Below are 19,549 nucleotides of genomic sequence, written 5' to 3' on the forward strand. Positions count from 1 at the left end.
GTTGAATTCAAGACCCCGCATAGGGTATTGGGATGGTGAGCATTATCTGTAACAACCTGGTTGCGGTACACATGTGTGTTAGTATATTTAATACAAGTGGTCATTTTTTGATAGAATATTGTTGTGATGTACATATATTATGTTCTTTCTCTCTCTTTTCTTGCAGTGACTAAATGGGAGAAATTTGTCACTCACTGGATACTGAAGAGATCTATTTTGCTCTTTTATGATAGAAACTATATCTTTATAACTCATGTTTTTTATGCATAATGTGTTAAGTAGATGCATGGGAAAGGATCGTAGCGACACTTCATATTTTCTTTATTTATATTTTTTATAATTATTTTCATTTATTTTAATTTTATTTTTATTATATAATTTTTTTTATATCTTCATTTTGTTTAATAATTTTATTTATTTATTTGATAAATGCACATGGTCTTTTTTATGGACAAATATCCTGATATATTGAATGCTGTGAACCCCCATCTGAATGTGACAGTGTTTGTCAGTAATAATGGTGCAATCGGCGAGAGCAGGAATCTGGGTGACATCCTCAGAATATGGTTGCCCCTGGGTTCCGTGCTCCCTGGATGTTGGAGTCAGACACTTCATTGTGCCGGACCCCGATATCCAAATAACACCGGAGACTGAGATATGGGGTGAGGTGAATGTGCTAAATGATGAATCTGAGACCTTTTAGTCCATGTTTAGTTTTGTTATCTTTATTTTCATTTTCATTTTCATTTTCATTATTTTCATTTCTGTTGCCCTCATTCAAGATGGTATGTAATAGAGAGGGTGTGTGTTTCCATAGTAACAAAGACTCGAGTTGCGCGGAAATGACGATGCCAGCGCATGGCTCACTGTGCGCATACGCAGTGGGAAGGATTCCGGCTGCTAGTCACTGGAGCGTCTGCGCAAACGCAATGTACATGGTCTCCATGGCTACACCAACGCTGCGTACTCCGATGCCTCTAGTGTAACACACCGCACTTCCGGAGCACATGCACTGTTGATTTTCACCCACGCTAATTACCTCCATTACAGCGGTGAGTGAAATCTCCCATATTGCCTGCATGTTTATGTTTTTAATTGATTTTAATACACGTGTCCATATGTTCTGAATGATTAATCAGAACCTTATTAGGTGTTAGGGTTTACAGTAAATTATAACTGTACTTAATGTAATATTAATGTATTCACATGATGTATTGAATGTATACACTTTATGAATTTTGCTGTGGAGATTATTTGTGTAACACTATTTTCATTAATTGTAATTGTAATTGACACCTCTATATAACTTGTGTGGTTTATCAATTGTATTGAGCTTGAGAAAGACCAGGAGAGCTGGTTGAAACGTCGCTGTGTGACATTCACAACTTTATGGAATAAATTCCTTTTTTCATCTTTATATGGACTTGTGTGCTGCGGATTTATCCTATTTTTTCTTTCCATCTATATATCTATCTCATATCTATCTATCACATACAGCCATGGCCGTAAATGTTGGCACCCCTGAAATTTTTCTAGAAAATGAAGTATTTCTCACAGAAAAGGATTGCAGTAACACATGTTTTTCTATACACATGTTTATTCTCTTTGTGTGTATTGGAACTAAACCAAAAGAGAGAGGAAAAAAAGCAAATTGGACATAATGTTACACCGAACTCTAAAAATGGGCTGGACAAAATTATTGGCACCCTTTAAAAATTGTAGAAAAATAAGATTGTTTCAAGCTTGTGATGCTCCTTTAATCTCACCTGGGGCAAGTAACAGGTGTGGGCAATATAAAAATCACACCTGAAAGCAGATAAAAAGGAGAGAAGTTCACTTATTCTTTGCATTGTGTGTCTGTGTGTGCCACACTAAGCATGGACAACAGAAAGAGGAGAAGAGTACTGTCTGAGGACTTGAGAACCAAAATTGTGGGAAAATATCAACCATCTCAAGGTTACAAGTCCATCTCTAGAGATCTAGATTTGCCTTTGTCCACAGTGCGCAACATTATCAAGAAGTTTGCAATCCATGGCACTGTAGCTAAACTCCCTGGGCGTGGACGGAAGAGAAAAATTGCTGAAAGGTGTCAACGCAGGATCGTCCGGATGGTGGATAAGCAGCCCCAAACAAGTTCCAAAGATATTCAAGCTGTCCTGCAGGCTCAGGTAGCATCAGTGTCACCACAAACTATTCGTCCACATTTAAATGAAATGAAACGCTATGGCAGGAGACCCAGGAGGACCCCACTGCTGACACAGAGATGTAAAAAAGGCAAAACTACATTTTGACAAAATGAACTTGAGTAAGCCAAAATCCTTCTGGGAAAATGTCTCGTAGACAGATGAGACCAAGATAAAGCTTTTTGGTAAAGCACATTATTCTACTCTTTACCGAAAATGGAATGAGGCCTACAAAGAAAAGAACACAGTACCTACAGTAAAATATGGTGGAGGTTCAATGATGTTTTGGGGTTGTTTTGCAGTGTCTGGCACTGGGTGCCTTGAATGTGTGCAAGACATCATGAAATCTGAGGATTACCAATGGATTTTGGGTCGCACTGTACAGCCCAGTGTCAGAAAGCTGGGTTTGCGTCCGAGATCTTGGGTCTTCCAGCAGGATAATGACCCCAAACATACGTCAGAAAGCACCCAGAAATGGATGGCAACAAAGCTCTGGAGAGTTCTGAAGTGGCAGCAATGAGTCCAGATCTAAATCCATTGAACACCTGTGGAGAGATCTTAAAGGGGTAGTCCAGGCAAAACCTTTTTTTTTTATCTATATCAACTGGCTACAGATTTGTAAATTACTTCTATTGAAAAATCTTAATCCTTCCAATAGTTATTAGCTTCTGAAGTTTTCTGTCTAACTGCTCAATGATGATGTCACGTCCCGGGAGCTGTGCATGATGGGAGAATATCCCCATAGGAACTGCACAGCTCCCGGGACGTGAGTCATCAGAGAGCAGTTAGACAGAAAACAACAACTCAACTTCAGAAGCTAATAACTATTGGAAGGATTAAGATTTTTTAATAGAAGTGATTTACAAATCTGTTTAACTTTCCGGAGCCAGTTGATATATGAAAAAAAGTTTTGGCCTGGAATACCCCTTTAAAATTGCTGTTGGGAAAAGCCGCCTTCCAATAAGAGAGACCTGGAGCAGTTTGCAATGGATGAGTGGTCCAACATTCCAGCTGAGAGGTGTAAGAAGCTTATTGATGGTTATAGGAAGCGACTGATTTCAGTTATTTTTTTCAAAGTGTGGGCAACCAAATTTTAAGTTAAGGGTGCCAATAATTTTGTCCAGCCCATTTTTGGAGTTTGGTGTGATATTATGTTCAATTTGCTTTTTTTCCCCCTCCCTTTTTTGGTTTAGTTCCAATACACACAAAGGGAATAAACATGTGTTACTGCAATCCTTTGCTGTGAGAAATATTTCATTTTCTTGAAAAATTTCCGGGGTGCCAACATTTATGGCCATGACTGTATGTCATTATACAAATTGTTCACAAGAATTCTTAACAAGAGTTATTATAATTAAACTTTTACGGCCATGACTGTATCTATCTATCTATCTATCTATCTATCTATCTCCTACCTATCTATCTATCTATCTATCTCATATCTATCTATCTCATATCTATCTATCTCATATCTATCTATCTCATATCTATCTATCTCATATCTATCTATCTCATATCTATCTATCTAATAGAGAAAACAGCAGTACTCCAAAGTTTCTGTGTATAACGTGTGGCTTTATTCACCAAACATCACAGGATGCGACGTTTCAGCCGTCTCGCACGGCCTTTGTGCAAGACGGCTGAAACGTTGCATCCTGTGATGTTTGGTGAATAAAACCACATGTTATACACAGAAACTTTGGAGTGCTGCTGTTTTCTCTATTGGATTTATTGGAACCTGTGACCGGGCTATCCAGCTAGCACCACCACTCAACACATTGTGCTGCCCTAGTCTTCTGTCACAGTAAAAAAAACAACTTTTTTTTAAAAGGATATTCTATATGCAATAGAGCTAATACATGAAATTGCATTAGTTCTCAAAATGACAGAGCGGCACATTTGCACATTGCTTTCATTAATGTGCTTCCAATTTGCCCCATACAGCCATGTACGTATTTTAGATATATTTCTATTGCCGTACTGCAAACTAATTTTGAACCAGCAGGTGGCAGTATAAACCTTTTAATATGATTTACCAGGATATGAAATTATTTTTGCATTTGTGTGCCAAGTTGTTTAGGAATAATCCAGTCCAATAAATTCAATGTATTATTTTTATCATTCTATTTTAAAAATGCTAATGACACTTTTTTATGTCCAGGAGGATGCAATGGCTCTTTTTTTCTCCCCTTTACCATTCCACAATTAGCACTTTCCCTTTTCAATTATCTCCCAGTAGACACCAAATACTTATCTAACCTACCTTCCTTACTGTATCACAGTGTTTTCCAAACCATGTGCCTCCAGCTGTTGCAAAACTACAACTCCCAGCATGTCCAGACAGCCTTAGGCTGTCCGGACATGCTGGGAGTTGTAGTTTTGCAACAGCTGGAGGCACACTGTTTGGAAAACACTGCTGTAGCGTAAGACTCTTCCTTACCCTTCTCACTGGACATCAGTCCACTTACACATTTAACCCTTACACATTCCTGTCATATTAATGAAAAAATAATAATTCTTATATATGTTATTCACTAGGTCATGCAGATTCTTTTCATGTCTTTTTTATGTGTCAAGTTCTGTATTTGGCTCACAAATCCCTCTGTTCTGCTGCTCACTTATTCTGATATCCACTGCTCAGAAAGGGTGGTGTCCCAGGTAAGCACCGAGTCTGCCCTCACTCACCATGCATTCACTTCTTCTCTGAGACTGCTGTGCTGGGACTCTCCATCCAATCACTGCAGGCTGCTCTGTAACCCCCTCCTGTCAGGCCCAAGGCCTGATTATTAAAATCCTATATGTGTATTATAATTATAACTGTGTGATGTATTATCCAAGCCATGGGTGAGAGGTCATTCAGACTGTGTTTTTGTGTATTGCATTTTATTGGGGGGTCTGGCTGTTTGTTTACATCTCCTTTGAAGTCAAAGGCTTTTTTGAAGTCATGCACTCTGGTCCCATTCTATAATCAAACAGATAAGGATCCTCTGGGATCAGAGGGGAGGGGGGAATGGAGTCTCCCTCCCAAGAAAGCAGATATGATATTTAAAACAATGCTAGTCTCAGGTTGTTGAATGCTGTGTAACAAGCTGAGAAGACCATCCTAAGAACAGCTCTCTCATGGACTGCTATATCATCATGCTGTAAGAACTTCATCTTTTGTTTTCTGAACTTGCCTTGCTAAACTCTTTTATACATTTTTGTAACAGTATGTCATTTGTTTCTGTATTTTTATATATTTAGCACTGTGATACCTTTTATCAGATTAAATGTTTAATTAATCAGCTCTGGTCTTTGATCTCTAAATATATGAGCTCACCTTTCTGAAGGAGGCTCTGGTAAAACACGTTTATCTAAGGGTTAATTTGGTGACTTGCTGGGACTTGTAGTGGATACCCAGAGGTCTGGCGGCTTTAACCCTTGCACCATCACACTCTCTCTAGCGTCTTAGCTGGACTGATAGGGTGTGATCGTGAAAACTCCTCTCTGTGTTTATGCTGCAGTCTGATAGACAGGACAGGAGTGAGCACAGAGGAGCACTAGTCCTGCCTTCACTTCCTGGACTATGCCTTTGCTTCAGCTGGGACAAAGATGATGCTGCAGCCGGATGGTAGCCGGACCCCTAGTGGTCTTTTTTATTTTTTTTTGATAAACCACAATATCTATAAAAAAGCAGCTGACATTTTTTTTTTAATCAAAATATATTAGAAAGCTTAAAGGGGTACTCTAGTGGAAAACTGTTTTTTTTTTTTTTTTTAAATCTACTGGTGCCAGAAAGTTAAACAGATTTGTAAATGACTTGTATTTAAAAACCCTAATCCTTCCAGTACTTATCAGCTGCTGTATGCTCCACAGGAAGTTCTTTTCTTTTTGAATTTCTTTTCTGTCTGACCACAGTGCTCTCTGCTGACACCTCTGGCCATGTCAGGAACTGCCAAGAGCAGTATAGGTTTGCTATGGGGATTTGCTTCAGCTCTAGACAGGTCCGGCATTGGACAGAGGGGCAGTAGTTAGAACTGTGGTCAGACATTTAAAGGGGTATTCCGGGCAAAAACATTTTATCCCCTTTTTTTTTTTTAACATCCGTTTCCCATGGACTTCAATGTTAAATTTTAACGGCTGTTTTTTCCCCCATTATTTTTGCTGGACCAAAAATTAGTGCATGCATCGTCTTTTGTGCCGGCAAAAATAACGGACATTAGTAAAAATGGACATATCTGATGCAAAAGGATGGTCTAAAAATCCCGTTGACTTGAATGGTATTTTTTTATGGCCGTTTTTAGGACTTTTTGCCGGGAGTAATAACGGAGGTTTTTACAGGATGATACCTGTAGTGTGAAAGGGGCCTAAGAATATTTTTCTTTGTGTTATATTTTTAAGCATAGACTGGTAGAGAAGGAAAAATAGAATATGAAATGATAAATGTTGCACAAAAGCAATTTGTTAACCAAAGTGAACTGGATGTTAAAGGGGTACTTTTTTTTTAAATCAACTGGTGCCAAAAAGTTAAACAGATTTGTAAATGACTTCTATTAAAAAATCTTAATCCTTCCTGTACTTATTAGCTGCTGAATACTACAGTGGAAATTCTTTTCCATTTGAAACACAGAACTGTCTGCTGACATCATGAGCACAGTGCTCTCTGCTGACATCTCAGTCCATTTTAGGAACTGTCCAGGGTAAAAGGAAATCCCCATAGCAAACATATGCTGCTCTGGACAGTTCATAAAATGGACAGAGATTAGTGTTGAGCGGCATAAGCCATATTCGAATTCGCGAATATTCGCGAATATATGGACGAATATTCGTCATATATTCGCGAATATTCGCATATTCGTTATATCCTCGTTTTATTTTCGCATATGCGAAAATTCGTGTATGCGAAAATTTACTGATGTGAAAATTAGCATATACAAAATTAGCATAAGGTAAAATTAGCATATATGAAAATTCGCATATGCTAATTTTCGCATATGCGAATTTGCGCACGCCAGTCTCACACAGTAGTATTAGAGCCTTCTTTACACCACACAAGCTGGAAGCAGAGAGGGATGATCACTGTGATGTGTACTGTGAAGAAAAAAAAACAAAACAAAAAAAAACGAATATTCGTAATTACGAATATATAGCGCTATATTCGCGAAATTCACGAATTCGCGAATATGCGATATTCGCGAATAATATTCGAATTGCGAATATTCGCGAGCAACACTAACAGAGATGTCAGCAGAGAGCACTGTGGTCATGATGTCAGCAGACAGTTCTGTGTTTCAAAAAGAAAAGAATTGCCGCTGTAGTATTCAGCAGGTAATAAGTACAGGAAGGATTAAGATTTTTTTTAATAGAAGTAATTTACAAATCTGTTTAACTTTCTGGCACCAGTTGATTAAAAAAAAAAAAAAAGTTTTTCACCGGAGTACCCCTTTAAGGGGCTCATATTACCCTCAGCCTGAAGCAAAACCAACAAAGTAACAGAAGCGCACTCACCATCCAGGTGTTTATAGCATACCAGTCATGCTAGCGGTGGTACAGGCGGGGGAGCTGGGTGGAGGCCCCTGGCCTCCACCCAGCTCCCCCGCCTGTACCACCGCTAGCATGACTGGTATGCTATAAGCACCTGGATGGTGAGTGCGGCTTCTGTTGCTTTCTTGGTTTTGCTTCATGCTCCCTGCTTTGCCCGCACCTCCGCTACAGGCTATATGTGAGTCCCGTCTTGTGGGTGGCTGCACGTCACAGAGACTGCCTAGTTCCGTATGTGCCGGCATTCTGTCCTTCTTCTGCTTATTGCTTTACCCTCAGCCTACCCCTTTATTGATACCTGGGCAAAAATTAAGAAATCTACATTCTTTTACTCACTCTGCCTTTTTATTTTTGTGGTACGATCGTCTCCAAGGGCTGCGCCAGGATTTCCGTCTGGCTAATGTAGTGTCTGGCAAGAAAGCAGCCACGGATCCCTCTAGAAGGTCAGGCTTTCCACACAGAGCATGCTCAGTGGAACAGTAGTAGGAGCACTCGCCATAGAAGCAAACATTGTTGGCTGTGAAGAGATGTAAAGGGTTTAGTAGAAATAATGTAGGGTATACACTAACATCTGCACCCTTCGCACCCTTTTACTTTAATCACATAGGGGGAGATTTATGAAAACCTGTCCAGAGGAAAAGTTGCTGAGTTGCCCATAGCAACCAATCAGATCGCTTCTTTCATTTTTATAAAGGCTTCTACAAAATGAAAGAAGCAATCTGATTGGTAGCTATGGGCAACTGGGCAACGTTTCCTTTGCACAGGTTTTCATAAATCTCCCCCATAGTGTTTTTGTTCTAAAATCCAGGTTTCCTCCAGATATGACGCTTAGAATTGAGGCAAATTTTGGTTTCCCCAGACCGGAGAATCTTGTTTCTCACAGTCTGAGAGTCCTTTTGGTTCTCTTTTGGCAAACTCCAGACAGCCTTCATGTATTTTACTGAGCAGAGGCTTCATTCTGGCCCCTCTTCAATAAAGCCCAGATTGTGGAGGCTGCAGTAATGGTTGACCTTCTGGAAGTTTCTTCCATCTTTAGGGTACATTCACACAAGCAGATTTTTTTGCGGGTTTCCTACAGTCCCTACTGACTTCATTGGGGCTTGCGGCGGATTTTCCGCAGTGTAAATTCCATCGCGGAAAATCTGCTGCGGACAGCCGAGAAGAGCCCGCCCACTTTCAAATACGCAGCGGAAGACCCACAAAAAAAACTGTGAATCGTGTGAACGTACCCTTATACAGGGTCCCTGGAGCTCAGCCTGAGTGACCATTGGGTTCTTGGTCACCTCTCTTCTTAAGGCCCTTCATTTCCAATCACTTAGATTGGTGGGACAGCCCGCTTTAGTAAGAGTCGTGGTTGTTCTAAACTTCTTCAATGTAAGAATTATGGAGACCATTTTGCTCTTGGGAACTTTTAGTGCAGCAGAGATGGGCAACGCTTGTTTTTCAAATTTTTATTTTAACACAAGGACGCAACATCACAAAATGTAAAAAAAAATTTAAGGGTCTGAAAACTTTCCAAATGAATTGTAGATAATGTGTGTGCCGGATACATGCTATGAATAGACAATACATAAGGGGTATTAATGACAGGAAATACTCATGGACCATGTTACGGCATTAGGTTGGAGGACAAATTACATTGATCAATGAAATACATGACATGTCATAGCGACCTGTCAGAAGGTTGAATTGATGGGGGTCCAGGTGTTGTAAGTGTTCTAATGTGTTGTAGCCACCATCGAAGTTCCTCTTTTGCCTCCGGTGAAATATGAATTTCGTTGGAGGAAGCAAGACCTTCTCTGAGATGTTTGATTTTTAATCTCTGAAGGGCTCTGCAATGGAGAGGGGATAGAAAAATGGCTTATATTTTTCCCGAAAGGAGACCTACAATCCGTGCTGTGGAACGTAAGGAGATCAATTCTTTGTTGAGAATGGAACGAATCTCCTTGCTTATGGTTTTTAGTCTTTGGAGGGGAAGACTCAAAATTGCAGAATGAGTGTTCACCATGAAACCCAAAAATTCCAGGAGATAGGAGATAGAATTGATTTCTCTTGATTTATTAGAAACCCTAAGTTTTGAAGAAGGGAAAGTGTCCATTGAGTAAGGAAATGTATAAAACCCCCACTGATCATTAGCATAAAGGGGCAGAAGTGTGCGGCTGCACACTCTTTGCCACTACATCTCTGCTCACCAAGTGATGCACGGTTACCTACAGCCTACAGTGCCTTTAGTATACAGTAACCCCCTGACCTACGATGGCCCCGACATATGATAAAATTGACATACGATGGCCTCTCAGAGGCCATCGCATGTCGATGTCAGCATCGACATACGATGCTTTTATATGTCGGGGCCATCGCATTAACTGCTATCCGACAGCGCAAAATGCTTAAGCTGCTGTCGGATAGCAGTGTAATGTGCCCCAGCAGGTTCACTTACCTATTCCCGATGCTCCGGGTCCACTTCGCGATCCTCCGGTGTCTTGCGCATCTTCCCCAGGGTCTGGGCCTTGCTTTCCGGCGACATTATTACGTCACTACGCACGCCGCGCCGGCGCAGCAGCGTAATAACGTCACCAGAAAGCGAGGCCCGGACCCTGCAGAAGATGCGCAAGACACCGGAGGATCGCGAAGAAGACACTGGAGCAGCGGGACAGCATCGGGAGCCCCTGGAACAGCAGCGGGAGCGGTGAGGACCTGGTGCGGAGCGGCGGGGACAGGTAAGTACAGCTTCCTATACTTTACATTGCACGGATCCCTCAACATACGATGGATTCGACAAACGATGGGTCGTTTGGAACGAATTACCATCGTATGTTGAGGGACCACTGTATAGAACTGCCAGAAATCACATAGCCTTATATCATAAATCTGTATACCTATTGTTCTAGCTATGCAGAGACGATTGGGCACAGCGCATGCAGCTGCTTCCTTCTGCCCCTTCATTCTAGTGATTGTTGGGGGTCCCAGCACATGGACCCCCACCAATGTATACTTTTGTGTATCAGCATGATGTCAAATGTTGGTTAAAATAATAGGTATATGTTAAACCAACTGCATTATATTGTAGATAGAGAAAGCAGCTGGCACGACTAGATAATTGCTTGGTCTCCTGCTGGCACCACACATAGAAGTCTTATAAGCACTGGGCTCCATGTAATGGCTGATGGCGCTCAGCTATAATAAGGGCAGAGTCCCAACAATGTACAGATGAGAAGTAAAAGGAAAAGCGGCACTCGGTAAATCCAGATTCCTTAATTCACATGGGAATGGACATAGCAGGTGAGTTCCACAAGGGAAGAGCAACAATGTTTTGCAGCGGCTTCTTCCGGCTCTCTGAGAGAGCCGGAAGAAGCCGCTGCGAAACATTGTTGCTCTTCCCTTGTGAAACTCCCCTGCTATGTCTGGAATCTGGATTTCCCGAGTGAGTGCCACTTATTTTTTTACTTCTAACTGCAGTATATATTGTAAAATAAGAGACAATTACTTTCCTGACTAATTTGCCATTTCCCTTCAGAGACGTTGAGAAACCCCAGGCAAAGACTATATAACGGTCAAGGACATGACACATGTTGTACAATGAGTAAAGAAGAAGCAGGTTTCTGTGGTCACGTACTCCTGGTACCTGCCTGGAAATAATCCTACAATTATAAGTGGTTGGCCTCCTTTGTGTGAATCCTGTGGAGTCGGCTATGAAACCTATTGGCATTAACAAACACTGAGGCAACAAAGGAACCTACTGAATAATGATTTTCAGCATAAAACACAAAAAGTCCCCTCTGTGCCCTATATCTAGAAATATTTCCAATCTACATTTCTGTGAAATGGCTGAGGTTAGTATACGTGTCATAAAGTATCCATGGAAACAATCTTTCGGTGACATCAGAACAATATTTGATGCAAGGAGCTGCAGGTAAGGCCAATGCATGAAAAGAAATCTATGCCAAACAATACAGTACGTACTATTGTGCTCAAAAATGTGCTTGTACTTGTGCTGTACTTGTAATTTCAATAAACTTCTTCCCCACAGCAAAAGGTCCAAAGTAAACAAGTACAATAGACCTCCCACACAAGCTTTGTGCGTTGGACAATAGAACTTCTCAGAACTAACAAATCAACTGGTGCCAGAAAGTTAAACAGATTTGTAAATAGTGTTGCTCGCGAATATTCGCAATGCGAATTTTATTCGCGAATATCGCATATTCGCGAATTCGTGAATATTCGCGGATATAGCACTATATATTCGTAATTACGAATATTCGTTTTTTTTGGGGTTTTTTTTCTTCCCAGTACACATCACAGTGATCACCCCTCTCTGCTTCCAGCTTGTGTGGTGTAAAGAAGGCTCTAATACTACTGTGTGAGACTGGTGTGCAAATGTTCGCATATACGAAAATTAGCATATACTAATTTTCGCACATGCGAATTTTCGCTTATGCTAATTTTTGTATATGTTAATTTTCGCATATGAAAATTTTCGCATACGTAAATTTGCGAATATGCGAAAATAAAATGAGAATATTACGGATATGCGAATATTCGCGAATATATGACGAATATTCGTCCATATATTCGCGAATATTCGCGAATTCGAATATGGCCTATGCCGCTCAACACTATTTGTAAATTATTTCTATTAAAAAAATCTTAATCCTTCCAGTAGTTATCAGCTGCTGTTATGATCCACAGGAAGTTCTTTTCTTTTTGAATTACCTTTCTGTCTGACCACAGTGCTCTCTGCTGACACCTCTGTCCATTATAGGAACTGTCCAGAGCAGGATAGGTTTTCTATGGGGATTTGCTTCTACTCTGGACAGTTCCTAAAATGGACAGAGGTGTCAGCAGAGAGCATTGTGGTCAGGCAGAAAGGAAATTAAAAAATAAAAGAACTTCCATTGGATCATAACGGCAACTGATAAGTACTGGAAGGATTAAGATTTTTTAATGGAAGTAATTTACAAATCTGTTTAACTTTCTGGCACCAGTTTATAAAAAAAAAGTTTTCCATTGGAGTACCCCTTTAAAGGGGTATTCCAGCAGCTAAAAACTTATCACATTTCTGAACCAGGCCACCAGGTTTTTTGAAGATTTTTTGGCTTTGCAAAATATTATCTAGAAATACCATGTCTAGATTTTTTTCTCAGGATGTTTCAAGTAGTCATCGGGGTGTTCTGCATTCGGAAATAGCCCTGGCACATCAGACTTCTCAGTGTAACACTGGCAGTTGGCAGCCCCTAGCATGTAGCGTGTCCCACTGCTTACCTTGGCTTCCTCTCACCATAGCAGACTCCAGACATCCTTCTCTGTACTGTCACATCTGGCACTCCCTGTAGGGGCCAATGTCATGCACGGGCTGTTTCAGTAAAGGACAGTGCGCGTTCCTATTTCCTGTCCTCCTCCAATACCTGCCAGGCACCACCTATTTGAGAAAACTCCACCCTTCCTAAGATGCCTGGGCAGTATTGTAGTTTTTAATAGCAAATGTGTTCTGATCTGCTGTGTTCCTGACCCTAACCTGTTACCTGATTCTGCCTCTGTTTAATCCTGCTGTACCTTGCTGGTTTTCCAATCCTGGCTGCTTCTAAGCTACTCAGCTCTGCTACTAATACCAAATCAGCTTTGCTACACTATATCATCCACAGCTTTAGCTTGCCCCTCCTGGCTTAAAGGGGTACTCTGCCCCTAGACATCTTATCCCCTATCCAAAGGATAGGGGATAAGATGTCAGATCGCCGCAGTCCCGCTGCTGGGTACCCCTGGGATCGCCGCTGCGGCACCCCGCTATCATTACTGCACAGAGCGAGTTCACTCTGCGCATAATGACGGGCAATACAGGGGCTGAAGCATCGTTACGTTTACGGCTCCGCCCCTCATGATGTCACGGCCCGCCCCTTCAATACAAGTCTATGGGAAGGGGCGTGGCAGTCATCACGTCCCCTGCCATAGACTTGCATTAAGAGGGCAGGCCGTGATGTCACAAGGGGCGGAGCCATGATGTCACGCTGCTCCGTCCCCTGTATCGCCCGTCATTACGCACAGAGCGAACTCGCTCTGGGCAGTAATGATAGCGCGGTGCCGCAGCGGCGATCCCAGGGGTCCCCAGCAGCGGGACCCTGGTGATCTGACATCTTATCCCCTATCCTTTGGATAGGGGATAAGATGTCTAGGGGCGGAGTACCCCTTTAATCCCCGATGCTTGGCCCAATCAATTACGCCTAAATAGGCATGATAAATGACAGCATAAGTGAAGAACACCCCAATGACTTCTTGTTTCGGAAGCATGGTAGAGAACATCATTGTGGGGTCTAAAATGTATTGGTGACTGTTGCAGGGGTCAAAAGTAATAACAGGTTCCCTTTAAAATTCAGGAGTACTAATGGATCACTAATAACATTTTTGATTTTCCATGGGAATTTTGTTATAGTAAACTGAAATCTAAAGCCATTGAATGTTACGGGAGTAGCTGCCAAGCATGACATATTCACATATCAGTGCTGGTTAATAGCAAACTTACCTGGTGAGATATAAAAGGTTTTAAATAGTTTCTTGTCTGTGGTAATGTCTCTGACTTCCTTTGTGATATTTATCAAGCGTCCAACCACAGGTGGAATCCGACGAAAATCAAGGACCCTTTAAGCAATAAAAAGAACTACAGTTGTCAGATATATGAGTGCATTCAGGCCTATATACACTGCTCAAAAAAAATAAAGGGAACACTAAGATAACACATCCTAGATCTGAATGAATGAACTAATCGTATTAAATACTTTCATCTTTACATAGTTGAATGTGCTGACAACAAAATCACACAAAAATTATCAATGGAAATCAAATTTATCAACCCATGGAGGTCTGGATATGGAGTCACACTCAAAATCTAAGTGGAAAACCCCACTACAGGCTGATCCAATTTTATGTAATGTCCTTCAAACAAGTCAAAATGAGGCTCAGTAGTGTGTGTGGCCTCCACGTGCCCATATGACCTCCCTACAATGCCTGGGCATGCTCCTGATGAGGTGGCGGATGGTCTCCTGAGGGATGTCCTCCCAGACCTGGACTAAAGCATCCGCCAACTCCTGGACAGTCTGTGGTGCAACGTGGTGTTGGTGGATGGAGCAAGACATGATGTCCCAGATGTGCTCAATCGGATTCAGGTCTGGGGAACCGGCGGGGCCAGTCCATAGCATCAATGCCTTCCTCTTGCAGGAACTGCTGACACACTCCAGCCACATGAGGTCTAGCATTGTCTTGCATTAGGAGGAACCCAGGGCCAACCGCCCCAGCATATGGTCTCACAAGGGGTCTGAGGATCTCATCTCGGTACCTAATGGCAGTCAGGCTAACTGACAGAACATCCTCCTTGGGCGTCTCCAGACTCTGTCACGTCTGTCACATGTGCTCAGTGTGAACCTGCTTTCATCTGTGAAGAGCACAGGGCGCCAGTGGCAAATTTGTCAATCTTGGTGTTCTCTGGCAAATGCCAAATGTCCTTCACGGTTTTGGGCTGTAAGCACAACCCCCACCTGTGGACGTGGGGCCCTCATACCACCCTCACGGAGTCTGTTTCTTACCATTTTATTCGAGTGCATTACGCAGCGGAATCCCATTGCCAGCAATGTGATTCTGCTGCACTGCAATATTCGACCGAAATTCCTCAGTGGAATTCCAATAGCAAATTCTGTAGTGTGAAATTCCATAGCTATGAAAACTCTGCTGACAACTTCATACCGGCGGACACTCCCCATATAAATGCAATGATCTCTAGTGATGCATTTTGTTGTTGCCTATTGGGCTGTCACTAATGTATGTATTACCTTATATTGTTTTGGTCTTATGTTTACCTGTCCAGGTGGAATGCTGCTATTTCTGCATTGTGCCTTTCAAAATCTGAGAAGTAAAAGAAATCTGGGGGAGTCTCTTGATCACGTTCCTGTCTGCAAGATAAAGTTCAAGTAGTTTTCAATTATAATTTCATCTAAAACCTGAAGGCAAACATGGCTGCTATACCATATGTTAACATGGGCGACAAATAAGCGTTTGTAGGAATGCTTGTTCCCGATAATTGGCCAATGCAAAAGGACCAGTGATCAGCTGATAAAGGAGAAAATGGTCAATCATTGGCTGATCAGATCTTTCATGCAGCATTAAAATCATTGTTATCGCCCACACATTACCCTGTGTAAATGAGACATGTGCGGCCAAGAATGATGACATTAAAAATGAATTATAAAAATAAATGTTTAAAATATAATTAGACCAGTGCTCCTTATTGGGACTTGCACAGTCCATGTAAAAGGGCCATTAGCAATTTCACTGGTGCAAATGACTAGAGAGGAGGTTGGTTTTAAGATCTTTTCTTGCTTTGGTAATATATGGAGTTTATATGCAAAAACAGAAACTAAAAAAGTAACTAAATACATGTGTGTGTGTGTATGTATATGTATATATATATATATATATATATATATAAAAGATATGCAAGTAGGGGTGGCACTGTGTGGGATTTTGTATCCCAGGATCCAGGCAGGTGCTCAGTCCTATGTGGAACTTGAATTCACATAAGAGTAAGATTAGCTCACTAAAACTTAACATTTAATAATAACAGCATAAAATAGTAGTCCTCAAAAAAGCAATAATCAACACCAAAAATACACAATGGGTGTAATGCCAGGGCCATTAGCCAATGGTCCCAGTCAAATAGCGCGTTTCCTATAATCACAATAAGTGTCACCCAATAAGACACAAATGGTACAGTAATCAAACCCGACGCGTTTCCCCCCTCCCATATGGATATTTAGGAGCAATGCGGGGTTCATCAGGGGAATGGATAGGAAACTATGAAAACACTTGATACTCTGGCAATAAATCTGTAAGTGCCAGCTGTATAAATGATAAACTGGTCCGATAGGGACCACTCACTCAGACCCACGGAGAGTAGTCCTCCTAGCCTAGACCCGGGATGGTCCCAAGTAGCGATGCACGGTATAGATAGCCAGTGACCAGATGCAAATCCCTCCTGGCCGGTGAATAAGTGTGATTTCCTCCAGACAGCAACAGCAGACTTGGGTGACACTTATTGTGATTATAGGAAACGCGCTATTTGACTGGGACCATTGGCTAATGGCCCTGGCATTACACCCATTGTGTGTTTTTGGTGTTGATTATTGCTTTTTTGAGGACTACTATTTTATGCTGTTATTATTAAATGTTAAGTTTTAGTGAGCTAATCTTACTCTTATGTGAATTTTTGTCTATTGGCTCCGCATACATCTGTATATCTGTGAATTTACAGTGAAATTTTGTCCTATGTCGAACTTGACCAAACAGTCCCAAATGTTACAGTATCCAGAATAAACAGGGCGGCACTCCAGCGATCCGTTATAAAGGGATTTTTTTTCACCCAAACTGTGTAGCAACGTTTCAACCCACTCAATGAGGTCTTTCTCAAGCATGCTTGAGTGTATTTGAGTGGGTTGAAACGTTGCTACACAGTTTGGGTGAAAAAAAATCACTTTATAACGGATCGCTGGAGTGCCGCCCTGTTTATTCTGGATAATATATATATATATATATATATATATATATATATATACACCTTGCCTCCACTGATACATTGCAACAGTCATTCACCTGTAAACATACTGTACTCACTTCATAGGTTTGAACAGAGCCTGTCCAAAGTTTGGGAAATTCATGAGAAGTTTAAGCTGTGTTCCACCCGTTTTCTGAACTACAAGAAATAGTAATAATAGAGGTTTGATCCTAAAAGCATCAGATCATTTATTTCTTTTCAACGTGTTCTAAGACTAAGGATATTATGTAAATTACATATAGAAGGTCCCGTATGTAGATCTCAGTCTATGCAGGTTCACACAGTTTGTTCTTCAGATAGAAGTTGTTTTCTGTTATGGTTTATGCTGATAACATATTTTCCCCATGGAGCCTATACAATTTCTGATACATATTTTCATTCAGGGGCGTAACTATAGGGGTGCAGAGGTAGCAGTTGTATTGGGACCCTGGTGCTTAAAGGGGTTGTCCTGTTGCTTAAAGGGGTTGATGAGCTGAGCGCACGTTATTACGGGATGGTCCCGGCGTCTATTGCCGGACATCACCGATTGCGGTGATGCCCAGCATTAACCCTTTAGGTGCCGCAATTAATGTTGATGCATAGAAGCGGAAGCCCCCAAAAGTGGCAAAATGGCATTTGTTCCCACTTTTGCCCCACAAATACTTTATGGGATGTTTTGCCATAGATTTTGTGATAAAATGATTGATGTCATTACAAAGTAAAATTGGGGGTGTGAAAAACAAGCCCTCATATGGGTTTGTAGGTGTTATGGTTTTTAGAGGGTGAGGAGGAAAAAATGAAAGTGCAAAAATGAAAAAAAAAACAAAAAAAAACCTGTGGTTCTTAAGGGGTTAAAATAATGTTATATCAGCTGTGCTCTCTCCTTAAGATGTAGAGGTCTGCCGTCCCTCCTCCCCCTCTCACCTCCTGTCTGCTCAGGAAGATACCATTCATGTGAAGCAGAAAGCCTTTCTCATATAAGGCAGCACAGGCCTATTCTGTGGGAAACTACTGTGACTGAGAAAGGCTTCCTTCTGCCTTACAATCTAATGAGCACTAGTATGAGCTTCCCCTTTTCACATCAATGGTCTGGTCCTCAGCAAACAGGGGACGAGGGGGATCAGGGACAGTAGCTCTGCTTCAGACATTGTTACAGGACATCATAGCTTCAAGCTACAAGCCCAGCTGATAATCGAAAATCTCTTTGCTATGGCTCATATATATTACATATTAATACATTATATTAGTAATTTGCTTTATTATACTTTTTGACCATATACAGGTTGTTTCTTTCACTAGGCAGAAATATTGGCATTTTAGGCAGAGATTCAGTCTGGAACAGGCACTGGCAAAACAAGCCGGTGTTAGGATCACTCAGCAATGCACCAATAGACAGCAATGCATTTCATAGCGGACTGCGGCAAAAGAACGAACATGTTCATTCTTTCATTAAAGTCTGGGGTCCGGAGGTTTCGCTGCGGAAATTCTGTAGTGTATTCTTTTCTTTTTCAATTTATTTTCTGTCTGGCCACAGTGCTCTCTGCTGACACCTCTGTCCATGTCAGGAACTGTCCAGAGCAGGAGAGGTTTGCAATGGGGATTTTCTCCTGCTCTGGGCAGTTCCTGACATGGACAGAGGTGTCAGCAGAGAGCACTGTGGTCAGATGGAAAAGAAATTCAAAAAGAAAAGAACTTCCTCTGGAGCATACAGCAGCTGATAAGGACTGGAGGGATTAAGCTTTTTAAATAGAAGTAATTTACAAACAAGTTTAACTTTCTGGCACCAGTTGATTAAAAAAAAAATAATAATAATAATTATTACCCACCGGAGTACCCCTTTTAACTGCACCCTTAATTTAATAAAGGGGCACCCATGAAGGGATAGACTTTCCATAAACCCTTCAACTTTAGCAATTAAAGGGGTGAACTATTAACCCAAGGATCTTGGAAAGGGCATGGAAGACAAACAAGGATGTCGGGAGGGGATCTCTTCCTGCTATTGGCTTTGCTAGATGAATTAATAAAAGTCATCACTTCCATATGAGATACTAAAATTTTTATTATACTGTATGTAGAAAACTGCTGGTCACTAGGCCAAGGCACCAAATAATGTGGATTATATGTCATAGACCAGTGGTCTCCAAACTGTGGACCTCCAGATGTTGCAAAACTACAACTCCCAGCATGCCCGGACAGCCAACGGCTGTCCGGGCATGCTGGAAGTTGTAGTTTTGCAACATCTGGAGGTCCACAGTTTGGAGACCATTGTTATATA

At 41.4% G+C, this 19,549-nt stretch overlaps 1 protein-coding gene and 1 long non-coding RNA gene across 3 annotated transcripts in view; one reads left to right on the plus strand and one right to left on the minus strand.

The window, feature by feature from the left end:
- The window catches only part of LOC130277535 (extracellular serine/threonine protein kinase FAM20C-like), a 57,818-nt gene that overhangs the window by 29,993 nt on the left and 8,276 nt on the right, over positions 1-19,549 (minus strand). For both annotated transcript variants that reach the window (XM_056528213.1, XM_056528214.1), the window contains exons 3-6: positions 17,355-17,433; positions 15,545-15,637; positions 14,218-14,333; positions 8,040-8,220 (exon numbers count right to left, since the gene is read on the minus strand). In XM_056528213.1, the coding sequence (XP_056384188.1) occupies positions 8,040-8,220; positions 14,218-14,333; positions 15,545-15,637; positions 17,355-17,433 (469 nt within the window). The remainder of the gene's footprint in view (positions 1-8,039; positions 8,221-14,217; positions 14,334-15,544; positions 15,638-17,354; positions 17,434-19,549) is intronic.
- LOC130275661 (uncharacterized) lies at positions 828-15,903 on the plus strand. The gene is made up of 3 exons (XR_008844862.1): positions 828-1,052; positions 11,221-11,616; positions 15,553-15,903. It is a non-coding gene; the product is annotated as an uncharacterized LOC130275661 (long non-coding RNA).

This window comes from Hyla sarda, chromosome 6 (genome assembly GCF_029499605.1).
Source record: "Hyla sarda isolate aHylSar1 chromosome 6, aHylSar1.hap1, whole genome shotgun sequence".
NCBI classification, from domain to species: Eukaryota; Metazoa; Chordata; class Amphibia; order Anura; family Hylidae; genus Hyla; species Hyla sarda.